The sequence below is a fragment of the Canis lupus genome, chromosome 6 (assembly GCF_011100685.1).
Source record: "Canis lupus familiaris isolate Mischka breed German Shepherd chromosome 6, alternate assembly UU_Cfam_GSD_1.0, whole genome shotgun sequence".
Taxonomy (NCBI): Eukaryota; Metazoa; Chordata; class Mammalia; order Carnivora; family Canidae; genus Canis; species Canis lupus.
The window spans coordinates 3,754,465-3,772,025 of record NC_049227.1 but is presented as its reverse complement, the minus strand read 5'-3'; the positions used below and the strand labels follow the sequence as shown (position 1 = coordinate 3,772,025).

Genomic DNA, 17,561 nt, shown 5'->3' with positions numbered 1-17,561 from the left:
GCTTTCAGGTGCATGTGAAGCAAGAGGGGGTAGTGTCATGCACTTTGGTGCTGCATGCCGTTGGGGCAGTGCCCAAGGTGTATGGATAATAGAGCTTGAGTGATTTAGATTAGAAGATTCTTTCTTGCTTTGGGTTGTAGGATCTTTGTCTCTCCCCTTCAACTCTTAGCGCAGGTAGATTCAGGAAGGTCTTTCAGAGGAGCTTGACTCTTTTTACAGGAAATGGTGCTTCTGGTGTTGAAGTAGTTCTGTGTGTGGTGTCAGATGTGGAAGCCACACAGCCTGTATGACACTTGGTCCCATTGTGCTTATTTATGTACAAGTACCCTTCAAATGGCAGTGACCAGAGAGACTCTTGCCATTTGGGCAGATACCCATAGTGGACAGTGGAATGACAGGAATCATAGTCATGGTGGTGCTGGTGGGTTCCCTTTCTGGTTTTGGATGGGGGTGGGTCTCTTTAAAATGAATGCATGCAGATGAAAAACTGAGTTAGTGTTACTTGTAATCCTTTACATCTGAGGTGTGTTCAAGCACCTGAGGAATAAGGAATGATTGGTACCCCAAGTGTGAAGTGACCAGTACTGTTCCTTTTCATAAGAGGCATTATAGAAAGGGTTTGGACAGGGAAAGGCAAGGGTAGGAGGAGAAAGCATGAGGTTGGAACATAGGAAATGAGGCTTTGGAGAAGATGCTATGAACATGATTTCGGTGTGAATGAAGTGTTACTTGAAGAGAAGTGTGACCACAGGGAGGTGTTGAAATGTTAGCAACTCCTAACATCTACTGCTAAGAGGTGACCCCTTTGACAGAAGTGAAACGGGTGCCCTTTGTGTAGCTGTGACATTAAAAAAACTGTGAGGAACCTTGTCGCTGTGTGGCTGGCAGAGACACATACATAGGGAGAACTGTTAGAATAGGTAAAGTGAAATCTCTTAGTGTGTGTCTCTTCCAACTGACTGTGGGTAATTAGTTGGAAATGACATTAACCTGAGCTTAATTGTAATTTTGCATAGTAACAACATACCAGCTGTTCACTGTATTCTTTCCTGGTGGTGTGATTTAATTATTTTTTGCTATCTTTTAAGCTCTAATTTTATGTTGTGTTTCCCTTTAACCTCTCCTTGCTGCCATGTCCACAGCCCCCACAGTTTAGCAGTAATACCATTTCTGCTGCTTTGGTGCCCACTCTGTACTGAGGGCTTGGATTGCTCTGGGTTTTGAAAACCAGTTGGCTTTTTAAAAGGCCACGTTGGAAAGTTACCAAGATGAATGTGGGTGATTGGAAACCTTGTTGTGTTTTTGGGATTCTCCAAAAGGTTTTAGTGTATGAAATAAATAATATGGATAATTCCATACCTATCAAAGGTGCTAAAAATATCAAGTGAACAAACCAAAAGGGAAGTTAATTACTGAACAGTGATTGCTCTGATATAACCAATTATTGGATCATTAAATGTTTATTACCTTTTATATGCTCCTTTCCCCCATAAGGGCAGTTTCTTTTTTAAGTCATTAAAACAGAAATGGGATTTAAAAAATTCTGCTTAAAAAATTTCCACGAGACTGAAGTATTAAAAAGGTCTTGTGTGATCTGACAGCTGAATAGCCTGTTTTTCTTTGGTCTGTTGAATTAGTAATTAATGAAATGTATTGCCTGAGCAGAGAAAATAAGATTAGTTTTGCTTAGGAAGAAAACAAAAGCAAAACATTAACCCCTAAATACAGGTTAATATTAAAGTGCAATATAGAAAGTGTAAAAAGAGTTGAGTTTCCTTGAATGATAAGATGCTCAGTGGTAACTCATTTAATTAATTCATTCATCATTTTCTTGAGCACCAACATTATGTTTACAAGGAATGGGGTTATATAAATACAGGGAGGCAAGGGGCCCCCCTCCTGGAGACTAGGTTTGTTCACAGAGCGGTTAAACCAAATGCTTTATTGTTACCGAAATGTCCAAAGCAGTTGTGTTATTAGGTACAGGCACATTCTGTGGGGCAGGGGTGGTAGTTATGAAGAAAGACTTCACTTTCAGAGGCCCATTGTATCTTGTGGATGAAGAGCAGGGGGAGGGTGTTTGTGAAGAGTGATCTTGCTTTTGGAGACCATGGTATTGTGTGGATTAACAGCAGGTTCTCTGGAGTTCCATCCCTTGTTGGTTCACCTCCCAGCTTTGCAGCTTATTAGGTTTGTGTCCTGTTACCTCTGTGTCTTCATCTGTGAAGTGGAAAAATAGTAATGCAGGGTTGTTGCGAGGATTGAGTTATTAGGTGCTGCGACCATGTACAGCACATTTTGGATGGTGGTGGTGTCAGTGCTGGTGTCATTTTTATGGGATAATGCAACAGAATTCTTAGGGGAAATGGCAATTTAATTGGATGCTGAGGAGCAGAAAGATGTTTTAGACATTTCTTGTATTGTCATGTGTAACCACATACTTAATTTATAATGCCTACAATAATGTGTGCTTATGTTGCACCATTGTCAAAAGATTACAAAGGGCATTTATAACAGTTTATTCTCAGAACAGCCCTCTGAAGCAGGAAGACTGTTTATGCACATTCTTTGGAGGTGTGAAAGGCTGCAGAGAGCAGGGCACTGCCAGTGACCATCCTTTAATTGAGGTGTGTTTGGAGCCTGGGTTTATTGTGGGTAAGTTAGACCAGGAGATAGAGGCAGCTTTTTAATCTTCTAAATTTTATTTTTAATTCTTAATTTAAAAGAATTGTATTTGTGAGCAAGTACACTGAATCACCAAGATCTTTTCTGTTGACTTTAGCATTAGTGAAAATTTATTCTTAAGGTAGCAGCTCACAGGCAGTTGAATGTTGAGTAAGTTTATAATGATGTTAATGAACATTTGTTGAGCACTTACTCTGTTATAGGCACTGTTAATTGTCATAACACTCAAGTTCTTACTCTTACTATCCCCATTTTACAGATAAGGAGCAAGGCACTGAGATACTCAGTGACCTGCCTGAGGTGGCGCTTCACATCTCATGACTGAACTCTTAATAACATTAGCTTTACATTTATATAAACTATTTAATTTTTAAAAAAATATTTTATTTATTTATTCATGAGAGACACACAGAGAGAGGCAGAGACATAGGCAGGAGAAGAAGCAGGTTCCCTAGGGGGAGTCCGATGCAGAACTTGATCCCAGGATCCCGGGATCGTGACCTGTGCCTAAGGCAGACGCTCAGCCACTGAGCCACCTAGGTGCCCCTCAACCATTTCATTTTGTCTTACGTTTTACAACAACCCTTTGAGAAAGGTGGATCATCTCCATTTTGTAGGGAGAGAGGGAAGTAGTATATGAAAAGCTAATGGGGTGTGATGGTGAGCTTCCTTGGGACTGAACACGGGAAAGTGGCTGTTTTATACAAGATGTACTACTACAAACAAGGCACTACTGGGGCTCCAGACCCGTAAAATGAGATGATGACATTCTGCTCCATGGGCTCATACAATGTTAGCTGTTAGAGCAAACTTTGAATCTGTACAGTTCTTTGAGTCTATGTAATGCTTGCATAGTTTGAACTTAGACTTATTATGTCTTGAGCCCACTGCTTTCAAGACATGCCACCTTACCTAACTTTTCTCAGCATATTTTATTATTTATAACACCGTGTCCTAGTTCTTCCCCTCTTCAGGGTTGTTTGGAAGATAATACTCGTGAACTAAACCACTTAGCTCTAAGCCAAAGGTATGTAAGATTCTCATTACTTGGTTCAAACCAGGGGTCACACAGAAAGCTGGGCCTAGGCTAGAACTCCAGCCTGACTCCCTTGAGCTCCAGTTCCCTACAGCACATGTGCCATGTTACTGGGATGAGGAAGTTCTTACCACAAGGAGATGTCCTGACTTCCCAATAGAAACTATCAGTTCTGATTCTTTCTCTAGACTTACCATGTTGTCAAACTGTATGACATATAGGGGCTCTAATAAGGAGTTGGTTGTTTTCGTGAAGTAATTTCCTAAAATAACTGTGGACAGTAGACTGTGAGCAACAGGAGGGCAGGGACCTGTTGTCTGCAGTTTTCACCTTGTACCGGGGGTGGGGGTGCTAGGATACTGGGATCTAGTGCACAGTCTGGGATCTAGCATCATTATTGTGTGAAGGAAGGGAGGAATGAACAATCTTATTGAGCTGTGGAAAATGGGAATGCGAAAGGGAACAGGATTTTAAAATTTTCAGTTTTGTACGGAAGAGGAAATGGAGGCACCTGATCAAGTTGGTTTAGCCTAGTCTCTTAATCATGAGATTTTACAAATTGGGTACAATTTGTAAAGTGTTGGCATATGTTCCGTTAAAAACATATTTTTATTATTGTAAAGCAGAATTTCATCCAGGTCAAGAATTTTTTTCTAAATTAGAGCATATTCATTCCTTTTTTGTGGTTTGAATCTGTGGTGTCACAACTTGTCAGGAAGGTTTAACAAAGCTGGTCTTCTAACGAGGAGTTCTCACTGGCTGCTGTAAGCTTGTAAACTAGCTACGAGTAAATGTCTGGTCTGGTTGTGAATCACAGTGTGACCTTTCAGGGAAAACAAAACAAACAAACCACCAAACACACTAATCAGATTTTTAAAAAAAGTATTAGGATTGTAAACCCTGGCACTTAACAGCTTGTCAGGCCCGCTTGGAGCATTTTGGGCAGTTTCTTTGTTTTTGTTTGTGCAACACAAGGATTTATATATCCTTCTTTAATAACACATTGGGAAAAAATTAGTTTTCCTTCGCTGAGTTAAGGATGGTTTCCTAATCATCATGAAACTTTATAAAAACAGATTTCTGAATACCACTTACAGAGCTACTAAATCTGAATCTCTCTGAGGGTGAGAGCCAGGAATCTCTTCTGAAGAGCACTCTGAGTGATTCTTTGATTAATCATATTTTGGAAACCACTAAGAGAGCTGTAATACTGTTTTTAAAAATTCATCCATTCTTATTCATTTATCCATGTCTTGAGTAGATGACGATTAGTTACTCACAAGGCAATGATTTTCATAAGACTGGGCATGAAAATCAGAATTAGAACACAATCCTTGCTCTCCCCTCTCCGCCCCTGCATGGGTTCACAGTCTGGCTTAGAAACTTTTTTTTTTAACTTTTGGTGGGGTTTTAAAGGATTTGCAAACTTCCCAAAAGTCATGGGCAGGAGATTTTGTGTACACACGTTTTTCTAGCTTTCATCAGACTCTCGAAGGGGTCAGTGACCCATAAAAGGTTAAGAACCCAGGTCTAGCGCTTGTACAGCTGTTCTGGAAATTGTGGAAGAAGGCACTGTTTCTGTTGCCACCTACAATGTTTTTGACCTTTTGAGAGGCAATAGCAGTTTGAGGATTGCACCTGTTTTCTGCCTCAATTAAAATATTTAAAGACCCACCCCTGGGGTGTGGTCAGAACAAGACCAAGGGGTATGGAAAATAGCAATTTGGTGAACTCCATCAAAATTTTTTTTTTTAATTTTTCTATTTATTATTTATGATAGTCACACAGAGAGAGAGAGAGAGAGGCAGAGACACAGGCAGAGGGAGAAGCAGGCTCCATGCACTGGGAGCCCGACGTGGGATTCGATCCCGGATCTCCAGGATCGCGCCCTGGGCCAAAGGCAGGCGCCAAACCGCTGCGCCACCCAGGGATCCCGAACTCCATCAAAATTAATGTTAAAGAGCTTTTCACAGTAGAGCAGCCTTGTGGTCAGTCTCATTGAAGAATTTTTTAGCCAGGATACATAGGCCAAGTCCAGCCCACTCTTCTTACAATACATAATTAGCTGAATTATCGATAACAGCTTTCACCCCATGGATATACCTAAAGACTAACCTATTTATGTTGCATTCTATCACCAGCATGTCCGTTGAATTGCTTAATTCCAAAATAACATTACCAGCCATCCTGCTCACTCATCCTACCTTAGCTTCTAAAATCCCCAAGTAACACTGTTCATCACAGAACAGAATTAGATATTAGAGAAGTCCATCTTGAACTGCTGTAGAAGGTTTACTTACTAAAATACTAGAACCCCTTATGTATTATATTCTTATCCCTAAGGATAACTTTGTAATTCAATTTTATTTAAAGTTCTGCTCTTCTCTTCTTGTGACTTCATATGTTTCTTTGGGGAACAAAAATTCTTTAAATCTTGCAGTTCTGGTAGTGCTACATTTTAGGGTTGGATAGATTTGGACGAAGAGGGCAGTCAGTGGAATTAAATATTAATGGGTAAAATTCTTTGTCCATTTATTTGGATATTGTTCTTTTGGGGCCAGGAGGGAGTTAGAGGCCATTATTGTCACCAAAGTCTTATGACATTTTTGTAGGTAGTTCAGCTAGCTGTCTGTATCACCTGTTTTGAACTTTGGTATATACTGTCTTGCATTATTTGTTATTTTTTGAAAAGTTTTTTTGTATAAGTCAATTTTTAACTTACTGGACAGTAATTATGTGTTCTAGATCTTTATAATCTTGCTGTTATTTACCACACTGAACATAACAGTAAATATTTGATTGATAGGATGTGTTTGATTACCTTTGAGTCCTGGACCCTTGAAATACCAGAAAATGGACTAAATCTGAAATAAGAACTTGATAGATGCTTAGAAAGATAGGAATGTAAAAATGAGTTGGCAAGTCTGTCCCTTAGGCTTATTCTATATTCTGTTATTTTTTCAATGTTCATATAGAGCTGACCCAGTTTATATTCTTTAGTTCTTTCAAACCTTAAGCATTTAGAATTTCCATTACAAACAATTTTATATATACACAATAACTTTCATTTGACAAATATTTAAATGGAGTGAGACTTGAGAATTATCTTTTTTTTAAAGATTTTATTTATTTGAGAGCAAGAGAGAGACAGAAAGAGAGAGTGCCAAGTGATGGTGATGGTGGCGTGGTGGGGAGGAGCAGAGGGAGAGGGACAAGCAGGCTCCATGCCAAGCACTGAGCCCAACGCAGGGCTCTGTGTGGGACTCCATGCAGGGCTAGATCTCATGATCCTGAGATCTTGACCTGAGCCAAAATCAAGAGTGAGAAGCTTAACTGACTGAGCCACCCATATGTCCCTATTATTTCTTTTAAAAAGAAAGGAGGGGATCCCTGGGTGTCTCAGTGGTTTGGCGCCTGCCTTTGGCCCAGGGTGCGATCCTGAGTCCTGGGATTGAGTCCTGCACTGGGCTCCTGGCATGGAGCCTGCTTCTCCCTCCTCCTGTGTCTCTGCTTCTCTCTCTCTCTCTCTCTCTCTCTCTCTCTCGAGTAAATAAATAAATAAATCTTTAAAAAAAAGAAAAAGAAAGGAGATCTCATGACAGACTTGATCCCTACAATAAATACCTGCTAATTAAATAGATAAATGGATGTTACCCTTAGCCTGTCCTAATGAAGTACACTCTCATCAGTTGTATTTGGGTGGAGGGAATTTTGGAGGCTTTTAATGAATGGATGACTGTCATCAGTTATCTTGAAACTTAGGTTTTGTGGATTTGAAGGAGAGGAATCAGAATTGTGAACGAGTTCATCACAAACCCTGCTGTGTGACAAATGGATCTGGGAACATTTTTCATGTAGAAGTGGGTTAGGGGATACCTGGTGGCTACCTTAAAGTATTGGCAAGGTTGATTTCATGAAGAGGGATTTAGATCCAGGTGGTCATTCCTACTCCCATTAGAGGCACAATTAGGTATTCCATATAAAAATAAATTTCTAATACTGCTCTCTCAATGTCTTGAATTGCAGTTGCTGAGGACATTCAAACACACTTATCACTCACCTGGATTATTGTGATGGGGGTCAACGCCAGGAATTAGTGACCTTTGTGGTGTCTCCATCCAAAGAGACTATACTATGATTATATGATTTACAAGGCAAAATGTTCTGAGTAAATCTACTCATGGTTCAAAGTCTGTATCTGCTCCTTATACATTCTTATTCTTTTTAAAGAACTCAGGCATAGGTACTGTTTACTTAATTTCATGGTCATCATGTGTATTGAATTGGAACGAAACTAAGTTTATATAACCCTCCAGGTATACAGGTCTCTGCTCACAGTCTGAGCTCTTAAACGGTAAGGTCATTCAAAAGCATCATCTTGGCAAATTCTGTATTGACTGTGTGCTTGCAAATCAAAATGGGAATTGAGTTTTACTCATTTGGGATATACATGTGTTCATTTCAAGTCACTGAAATGGCATCTTTAAGGAAGATGTTCATGCTTTATTTACCATAGGACTCCCTCATTTCTTTCCTTGAAAAAAACGGCCAGTTTCAAGGCTAAGAAGGTATTTTGTGATGGTTGGGATATGCCTGAGAGTAATAATTTGGTTGTCAGTTACATACCGCAATTGTTGACCTAGCCTGGTGATGCTTTGTTAGAGTAAATGGATAGTTTGTAAGATGAGGTGGCTTTTGTTTTTTTTTTTTTGGATGGGGAAGGAAGACGGGGTAGTGTTGTGCACTCCGGGTCAGTCTTACTAGGAATGCTGAAATGAACTCTTCAGCCCAGAAGTACCAGAGGGCACTGTGGATTAATGTTCTGGCCCTAATTCAGCGTCCCATCTTTTCAGATACTTGGCACTGATTCGTTCATCTCTGAACTGAAGTTTTAAGGATTAAGAGGAGAGAGAATAGAAATGCATCATTTTCTCTGCCAAAGGAGGTACTTACACTAGGAAAGGAGGAGGGGATGTTAACAAATCAAGCCTTGGCAAGGAAATCTGTCATGAATCAGCAATGTCTTGGAAAGCCTCTGTAGCTGTATTTTTCAAAAACTAAACATTTGCCACTACCAACACTTGTCTCTCGCTTACCTTTAGGATCGGCTTCGGGTCCCTCTGTGAAGGGAATGAATGCTTTTTTGCCCATTTTGACAACATTAGGTAATTAATTTACAACTAGCTCAATTAGACTTCGGCCCATACACTGTGTGCGTGGCCTTTTAAAGAGCCTTTGTTTTGATGCTAATTGAACTGGTTGTAGCAGAGACAGCCAAACAATTTACATTTATCTTTGGCAGGACGCAAGGGCTCTCCCTTGGTATGGACAGCTGCATTTTCTTTTTTCCTTCTACCAAGTTTGGTACTAAAATGTTGTTGCTTATTTTAATTTTCTAATTTAAAAAGCTTTGAAAATGACAAAAGCCACATATTTTATTGTAAAGAAAATAAAGATCATGGGTATCCTTTTTTTTTTTTTAAAGATTTTATTTATATATTCATGAGAGAGAGAGAGAGATTGGCAGAAGCAGGCTCCACGCAGGGAGCCCGACGCGGGACTCGATCCTGGGTCTCCAGGATCAGGCTCTGGCCCGAAGGCGGCACTAAACCGCTGAGCCACCCCACCCGGGCTGCCCGATCATGGGTATTCTTAATACTAAGAGAAAACCATTCCAGGTTTTTGATATTATAACCAGTATTTGACATATAGACTTATTAATAAATCTTTGTTAAGTTCTTTAATTATTAATTTCAGAGAAATTACTAGATATTCAGTTACTTGGATAGAGGCATGCATGCTTTTAACTTTTTTGGTGTGTACTGCCAAATTGTACTTCTCAGAAGTTGGACCAGTTTTCACATTAACATGCAGTAATAGTGAGCTTTATGTTTATTCTTGATACATAGTGTGCCTTATAGAAAGCCTTGACTCAGAGATGAGTTAAATCCTGATCAGCAATTTTGCTTTTTCTCCTAAAATTTATTTTATTTTATTTTATTTTTTTTTCTCCTAAAATTTATATCAACCTCGTTAAGTCTTCTTTTTCTAGCATTAGGTGAACAGTACAATAGAGTTTTGCTTATTTTAATAAGGCTGTATTGTCTTGTTTTGAAAAGGCATAGGATAAAAAAGCAAGTGGCTGCTTCATTAAGATGGAAGGGGTTCGCTTTTCCCCAGGGAAGTACTCTGAAACAGCTCTTCTCATATGAATAAGAACCGACCTAAAGAAATAGACTAAAGTCAAAACAGAAAGTGGATGGCTTTGCCCAGTGTATGAAAAGATGTTTGTACCTTCTTGAGGTAGCAGAGGCCTTGGTTAGAGGAGCAAGATTGTAAACTCTGGCATCTCCGTTAGGGGTAGCCTTGGAGAAGCCATCACACACCTCGTCTAAATATTAGAGTATCTGCTGCTTTGTTTTAAAGCTCCCTACCTGTCTAAGCTGCTGGGCTAGAATTCTCAAGAGTTGATGTTGAATCTTATTTGCTGTATTTACAGTGTCTGAATGTTGGACATGCAGTCAGATAAATATCAGGTGCTCATTGTTCACTGGATGAATAAAAGAATAGATATGCAGGAGAAAGATTGACATTTTGCTCAAGAGCAAGTTAACGATCCAAGCAGAAGTTAGAGCTCTCTCATCACTGTCTTTCCCAGATTCTTATGGTACTAGGATTGTGTGTTTTTCCCAGGGGGGTACTTTGTACGATTATATTTAAAATCAGTAGTAAAATTCTCATTTTATGCATAGTGCAGCTTCTCTAACCTCTCCCTTTCTTCTCCAGTAACATCAGCCACAATTTTTTTTTTAAATTCAGCACACTCTTAACTCATATTTCTGTTTCCCTTTCTTTCTTTCATATTTTCACCTCTCCATTTTCATTCTCAGTTGACATTTTAATTTACTCCAAGCCGTATTGCCATCTGGATGTCAAAATGCGTTGAATTGACCTCGTATCTGGAGATCCAAGTGAAGGTCTCACCTGCCCAGGAAATGAGGGATTTACCCAGGAACTGAGGCAGGTAAAGCAAAGTCTTCTCCCAAGGCCAGGTGCTGTTGCTTTACCAACCTGTACTTTGATTCACGGTGGGGTGCAGATGTGCCTTGTTTTCCCATAGAAAGCAGCTCCTGAATACACTTTCAGTTTCCTGTTTGGAACTTTTCATTTTGCCAGTGCCAGATAATGTCTGGAGCAAAAGTTGGTTTTAGGGCAAACCAGGAGACGGGGGAATTAAAAAGTTTTAACATTTCTGTATTTTAATATTTTCCTGTGAGTACAACCCTTTCCCCTTCTTAGTGAATTATTACAGAGTTTTATTAAAATTGTAAGTTCTGGAAATTAGACACGATGGTAGTTAGGCCAACATGGGATACTGTACTCTTAGGTTCCATAATATTTCATAGTACATCTCTTTATTGTATGTTAAATGATAGGGAAGTATAATAAAATGTACCCAGAGAGTACTTATCTATTTTACGTCCTGTAACATTCAGTACTTGATGCAAATGTAGCAGATCTCGACTCAAAAAAGAACAAAACTGGTTATAGCTCAAGAAAAGGATGGCAAGTTCTTTGTTGATAGCCTAAGTTCACCAGCATCACGGACTTTGAGACACTCAGAGGCCATGGCAACATCTAGTCCAACTGCTGCTTTTACAGATGGGGAAAGAATTAGCCACACTGATCCAGGGTCATTCAGCAAGTTAGGGAGAGAAGTGTGGGCTAAACCTAGAACCAAAAGCACAGTCTGCTTTTTCATATTCTGAGTACAGTGGACACATTTAGCCTAATCTCTCTTTATTTTATTTTTTTTATTTTTCTAAGCTTTTATTTTTAAGTAATCTCTATACCCAACATGGAGCTTGAACTTACAACCCCAAGATCAATGAGATCAAGAGTTGGCGCACTCCACCAATGGAGCTGGCCAGGCGCCCCTAGCCTAATCTCTCTTTAAAAGAGCATACTATTTGATGTTTTGTTGGCTTGAAACCTGTTGTTGTGCCCAAGGGCCCCCAGTGCTACCCTGCTGCTTGTTTTTACTGGCAGCCTAGGCCATTCCCGGCTTCTTTGAGGACGGCTCTGGCTATGACAAATGAAAGCCGTGTTGTGACAGTGCTTAGAGAATGGTCTCTGATGAAGCAGCTTCTTACTTTTTACAGTGAAAAGATAGACAGGGAATTGTCATTTCATAACACTATTGACTCTTGGTGGAGAGAAGCCCAGGTGGCAGATGGTCACAGCAGCGGCATTGCTGTCTTGGCCATTTCTTGCAGCCTTACGTAACTGATGGTCTTTGGTTCTCAATCTTAATCTGTATTCCTGGATTCACAGTATGATCTTGGTTAACACCTTACCTCTTCAGCCTCAGTTTCCTTTTAGGAATTTCAACGGGGTTTAAATGAATTATTTCTAAGGTACCTTCTAGGTCTTGCATAATTATTCTGTGAAAATGAATACCTTTGTAGAAGCTAATCCACACGATCAAATAACCAAACATGAATTTATAGCAGCCCATTTTATTGCTGTTTTGATTGGTTTTCATGGGAATTTAGAAAATGTCTACAGACTTTACTGTGATCAAGCTGCTAGCAGTTATTCACGGAACACACACCAGGTGCTCGGGGCTATAAAAGAAATAGTGTCCAGCCTGAGGGAGACCAGAAAGAGTTCTTTATCTCCCAGGCTGGGAATGGAGGGCATTCTTCCCTGCTACTGGATTTAAGCTCTTGTGAGTGCAGGCCCTTTGTCTGTCTTTCATAGTGCAGGGGCTTAGTAAATATTGGTTTCATGAATGAAACAATGAATCCACTTGTCAGTCTTGCTTGTATTTGCTGAAGATGTCCCACTGAGATTTATTGTTTTGTTCCAACTTTTAAATACTGTTAACTTGAATAAATTTTTCAGAAAGTATTCTTTACCTTCTATAGAAGAATGGGACCAAGATATGCTGAGACTAAATGAAAAATCCATAAATACTACATTCGTTTCTTCGAAATTTAATAGTAGCATATTGAAAGCAATGAGATCTCTGCCTTAAAATAACTTTATTTGACCCAACATTTCCCAAATTTATTTGAACTTAGAATCCTATCCTTTCCACTCCCGGTGGGATAGTTGTTAATATCTTGCAGAGCTCTGACCAGTGTAAGAGAAAAGTTGGATTAGACAGTAGCAATATGGAATAAATAGTAGCAGCAAGGTTTAAGAATAATTAACACTGATAGAGCATATATGTTAACATGCAACCCTGGGTGAAATCATGGTAGACCTGTTTTTTTTTTTTTTTTCCCCCTTCTGTTTCTTTTAAAAATGACTGTGCTTCATTGGAAATTGAAGTTTAGGTGATAGATTAAAGGAAGTTACAAGTGACCTGACAGCTATTTATAGTTATGGAAGTTGAATGGTGAAGTTTTAACTTGTGTCAAGGGCTGCCCTGCCAGGTGCTGCAGGAAATCATGGTGAAAGGAGTCTATGTCTGCTCCTTCAGGAGCTGGCTGTCCAGTGGAGACAGACAGACAGACAGACTTGTAAACAGATGATAGCAATAATATACTCAAATGTGTAATGAGCAGAAATAGGAGAGAGAAAGGAATGGTATTTTCCCCCCAAATTTAAAACAGAGTTGCTGTTTATATAATAAGCCAAAACCAAATTAACTGGAACCCCTCTAGGTCTTCCAGACAAAATTCTGCTTATATAGATCCAGACTCAATAACTATGCTTCTTCATGCTCTCCTGGTTCTAGAATTAATTGCATCATCTATAATCCCATCGGAGCCTTGCTTACACCCATCATAGGCTTTATCACAATCTATCTTGTATGGGAATGATTTGAGGGCACAGCAGGGTCATCTCTGTCTCTCCGTGTCCAGGGCCTACAGGCACAGCATGTACCACAAAGACTGTGATATCAGCTGTTTTGCTTAGACTTGGGGCAAGGCTTTGAAACTGTGAAAGTTACTTTCCATAAATCAGTAAATGAAAACAGGTTTTACAAACCATAGACTGAGAAGGTGGTAGTGTTACTGAGAGTATGGCTCTTTTCCATAGCTTTTTTTTTTTTTTTTTTTTTCTACCCAGAATGCCTAAATGTGACTTAAGTTTCAAGAAGGCAGTTGCATTTTTGTAGGAGCACAGTGATTCTACATCATGAAGTGTTATTTCACGGGAACATTTTGTAATCATCCATTTTTGCAGGACTTTTATATCCTGTGTTTTACCTGGACTGTCTTAAGAATAAGTTCAGTTTGATACTTTGTTTCCCAAAGTATTGTTTGTGGTTGTGTTTGTTTTTTTATTTTATTTATTTTTTAAAGATTTTATTTATTTATTCATGAGAGACAGAGAGAGGCAGAGGGAGAAGCAGGCTCCATGCAAGGAGCCTGATGTGGGACTTGATCCAGGGTCTCCAGGATCAGGCCCCAGGTTGAAGGCGCCCCCCGGGCTGCCCCGGTGGTTGTGTTTGATGCCTAAGGTCAAGGTGTTGATTGATGACATTTCCTGTTAAAATATTTGTAGCCAATATGCAATTTGGGGCAGAGCCATTCCCAGTATGGTGCTGTGGAAATGACGAAAGGAAGCCAGCCTGACTTACTTTCCTAGTTCATTTTCTTTTGTGACTTGGGCAAGTTTCTAGCCTTCCAATAACTGAGGGAGTTGGACCAGAATTAGCACAGCCTCTTCCAATGCTGACATTCCATGATTTTCTGAGGAGGATTCAATTCCCAAGAAGTTTAAAAGTGGATACATTTTTAGGTTAAATGGCTTTTTCATTTACTCCCCCCCCCCCCCCCCCCCCCCCCCCATTTTGGAGCAGTAAGTCTACATGTCACAGAGTAAAACCAGATTCCCTGGAATTCTCAAAAGACTGAAGTTCTTACTCTGTTTTTTATTTGGAGGGGAAGAAAAAAAGGACAGCAAAACAAGCTTGTCTGTATCCATGAATCAAGACAAATTCATCTCATTTTTTTATATTCACAGCGTACATCCCCATATTCACTGAGGTGCTGCAGAGTCTTCACTAAAGAGGAAATACGTGGTTGGGTTTGCTATCCTAAATGTAGAAAGAATTATGTGCGATATGTTTTGAGTGTTTTCATCTAGAGTTGAGACAAAAGGTTGTCTTGGTTGGAGAGGCCTTGTTATGGGAAGTTGGCTTCCAGCTTTATGATGAATGTACTGTGTATCCTTGGATATATCACTGAACCTTTCTGAATTTTAGTGTCCTCAGTGGACAGAATGCTATCATTCTGATTATAAATAGCTCTGTAATTAGACAATCCTAGACATTTATTTCAGGCTCCTTCCTGTTCTTTTCCTTACCAGATTAACAACATCCCCACTTCTACTTCCACACAATCCCAGACAATTGTTGATTTGTGAGGGAAAATAATTTTAAAAACACTTCAAATGGTACGCTCAAGAAAATCATCTTGTGTTAGTTATCTATTGCTATATGACAGTATTACCACAAACAGTATTTTTGTGGCTTAAAATAACCTCTGTTTATTATCTCACAATTCCTGTGGGTCAGGAGTTTGGGCACAGCTGCTGTCAAGATGTTGCTCAAGACTGGAGACTCATCTGAATGCTTGTCTGGGGATGGATATGCTACTAGGCTTGCTCAGATTGTTGGTGGAATTCATTTCCTTGCAGCTGTAAGCCCGAGGGCCTTGTTTGGTTGCTGCCTGGGGACTCCCTCTGCTCCTTGAGGCTGTCCACACTTCCTTGTCCCGTGAGGTTACCCCACATGGTTGCTCACTCTTCACTGACAGAGGAGAGTAGGGCAGATGCAGATACTACAGTCTTTTGTGATGTAATCATCTGTCATCTTTGCTGTATCCTACAGGTTAGAAGCAGGTCAGAGGTCCCTCCCACACTCAAGGAAAGAGGATTGTATAAGAGTAATGGACACCAGGAGGTGAGGATCATGGAGGTCACTTAAGAGTGTCAGCCACACAATGAGACAGAAGTCGTGTTTAAGATTTATTGTTTATATTTTCCTGTGAATGTATGCCTAAACATCTTACTTCATCTTATCTCAGTAAACATTGACTGACTAAAAATCCTGTTCAGATAAAGCTACAGGTCCACAACGTCTTTATACCATGCTCTTTAAAAAATTTTTTATTTCGTAGATACTGGTGAAAGCAGGGTTTGAAGACCATTTTTTTGCTTGCCTGCCCAGCACAGCATTTGCAGGTGTTAGGTACTGTTTGTTCGAGGATTGTAGCAGCATTGAGTTATTTTGAAGAAGATCTCTGCCACAGACTAAATTATGCTCCCCTCAGATTCATATTTTGTAGCTCTAATCCCCACTATGATAATATTTGGAAATAGGCTTTTGGGAGATGTTTAGGTTTGGGTCAAATGATGAGCATGGAGCCTTTGTGATGGTTTAGTGTCCTTATAAGAAGAGGTACCAAAGAGCTTTCTCTTTCTGTCCTCCATGTGGACAGAGCAAGAAGACAGCAAGAAAGTGGCTGTCTGCATGCCAGGATGAGAGCTGTCATCAGAAACTGACCATGCTGGCACCTTGATTTTAGACTTCTAGCCTCCAGAACTGTGAGAAAATAAATGTCTGTTATTGAAGCCCCCCTCCTGCGCAGCCCCCTGGCCAATGGTAGCCCAAGCTGACTAATACAGTCTCCCCACATCACCTTTTTGTTCTGTCTGGGAGAGGTAGACAAGGAAGTACAAAGCTGGCAGAATGACAGTGGCCCCCTGGTAGCCCCTGAGCTACCAGGGAGAGTGCTGTTTAATTTCAACCATTTCTATTCTTTATTGACCTTTAGTAGTAACTGTTTGTGGAGGGCCCTTAGATTCCCCCCCCACCCCCCCGGGGCAAAATGATGATCCAAAATCGATGTGTTTGGTTTTTGTTTTGTTTTGTTTTTGAAGATTTATTTGTTTATTTTAGAGAGGGGAGGGCCAGAAGGAGAGGGGCTGACATGGGGCTCAATCTCATGACCCTGAGATCACGACCTGAGCTGAAACCAAGAGTCAGACACTTAACCAACTGTGTCACCCAAGTGCCCCAACATTTCCTTTGTTTTTAATTATACTGCCAAACAAGAGCATCTAATAGAAATAAAATGTTGCCCGTGAAAAGCCTTGATGGTGGGGACTTACAGTGAGTTCTTAATCTCTTCCTGAGGCTTACTTACCTTTCTTTCTCATTCATTCTTTTTTTTTTTTTTTTTTAACTTTTAAAATTCGGTTGTGATGCAGAGGGCTCAGTACTATTCTCTTAGTTTTCTGACTTTCTGACTTTGGTAAACTTACTTTATCTCTTTAGGTTCTCCCTTGGTACAAGTGGGATGTTCATGTGTATCTGAAAGAAGGAAATAGTTAAAGCTTTCTGCATGTAATAGGAGCTCACTGAATGACAGTTTGACTAACTGTAGAAGAATGACTAACATGTTACATTTATTTTTCAGTTTCATTCCTCATACGAGCAGTGGTTTGGTATAATACATTATTGATCTCAGTGAGTAAGAGAATTGGGGAAAGGAACCAAGAAAATCTCACCATCTTCCTTCTGCTTGAAAACAAATCTTGAATTCTTGAACAAGGATTTAAAAAAATATTTTAATAATAGTTATCAAAATCATCAAGAAATGAGGGTCATTTTTTGACCTGGCATTTAATTGTAATAGGACTCAAAAGTGATTTAGAAGAAGGATTTAGGATTTGAGAATTCCATCCTTTTCACTTTACATGTTAGGAGGCTGAAGGCATCACACACTGGCATATAATCATGTGGAAGAGAGAGAACAGGAGTCATAAATCTTATCTTTTATACAAACTCAGCATTTTCAGTAATTTCATTGAAATA

The 17,561-nt window shown here is 39.7% G+C and overlaps 1 protein-coding gene across 7 annotated transcripts in view; it reads left to right on the top strand.

Moving 5' to 3' along the window:
* The window catches only part of AUTS2 (activator of transcription and developmental regulator AUTS2), a 1,128,325-nt gene that overhangs the window by 23,569 nt on the left and 1,087,195 nt on the right, over nt 1-17,561 (top strand). The window contains exon 1 of one of the 7 annotated variants that reach the window (XM_038539032.1): nt 15,459-15,644. The exons of the other annotated variants lie outside the window; for them this stretch is intronic. Coding sequence (XP_038394960.1) covers nt 15,474-15,644 — 171 coding nt within the window. The 5' untranslated portion in view covers nt 15,459-15,473. Of the gene's footprint in view, nt 1-15,458; nt 15,645-17,561 lie in introns of those variants that run through there. 7 annotated transcript variants of the gene reach the window in all.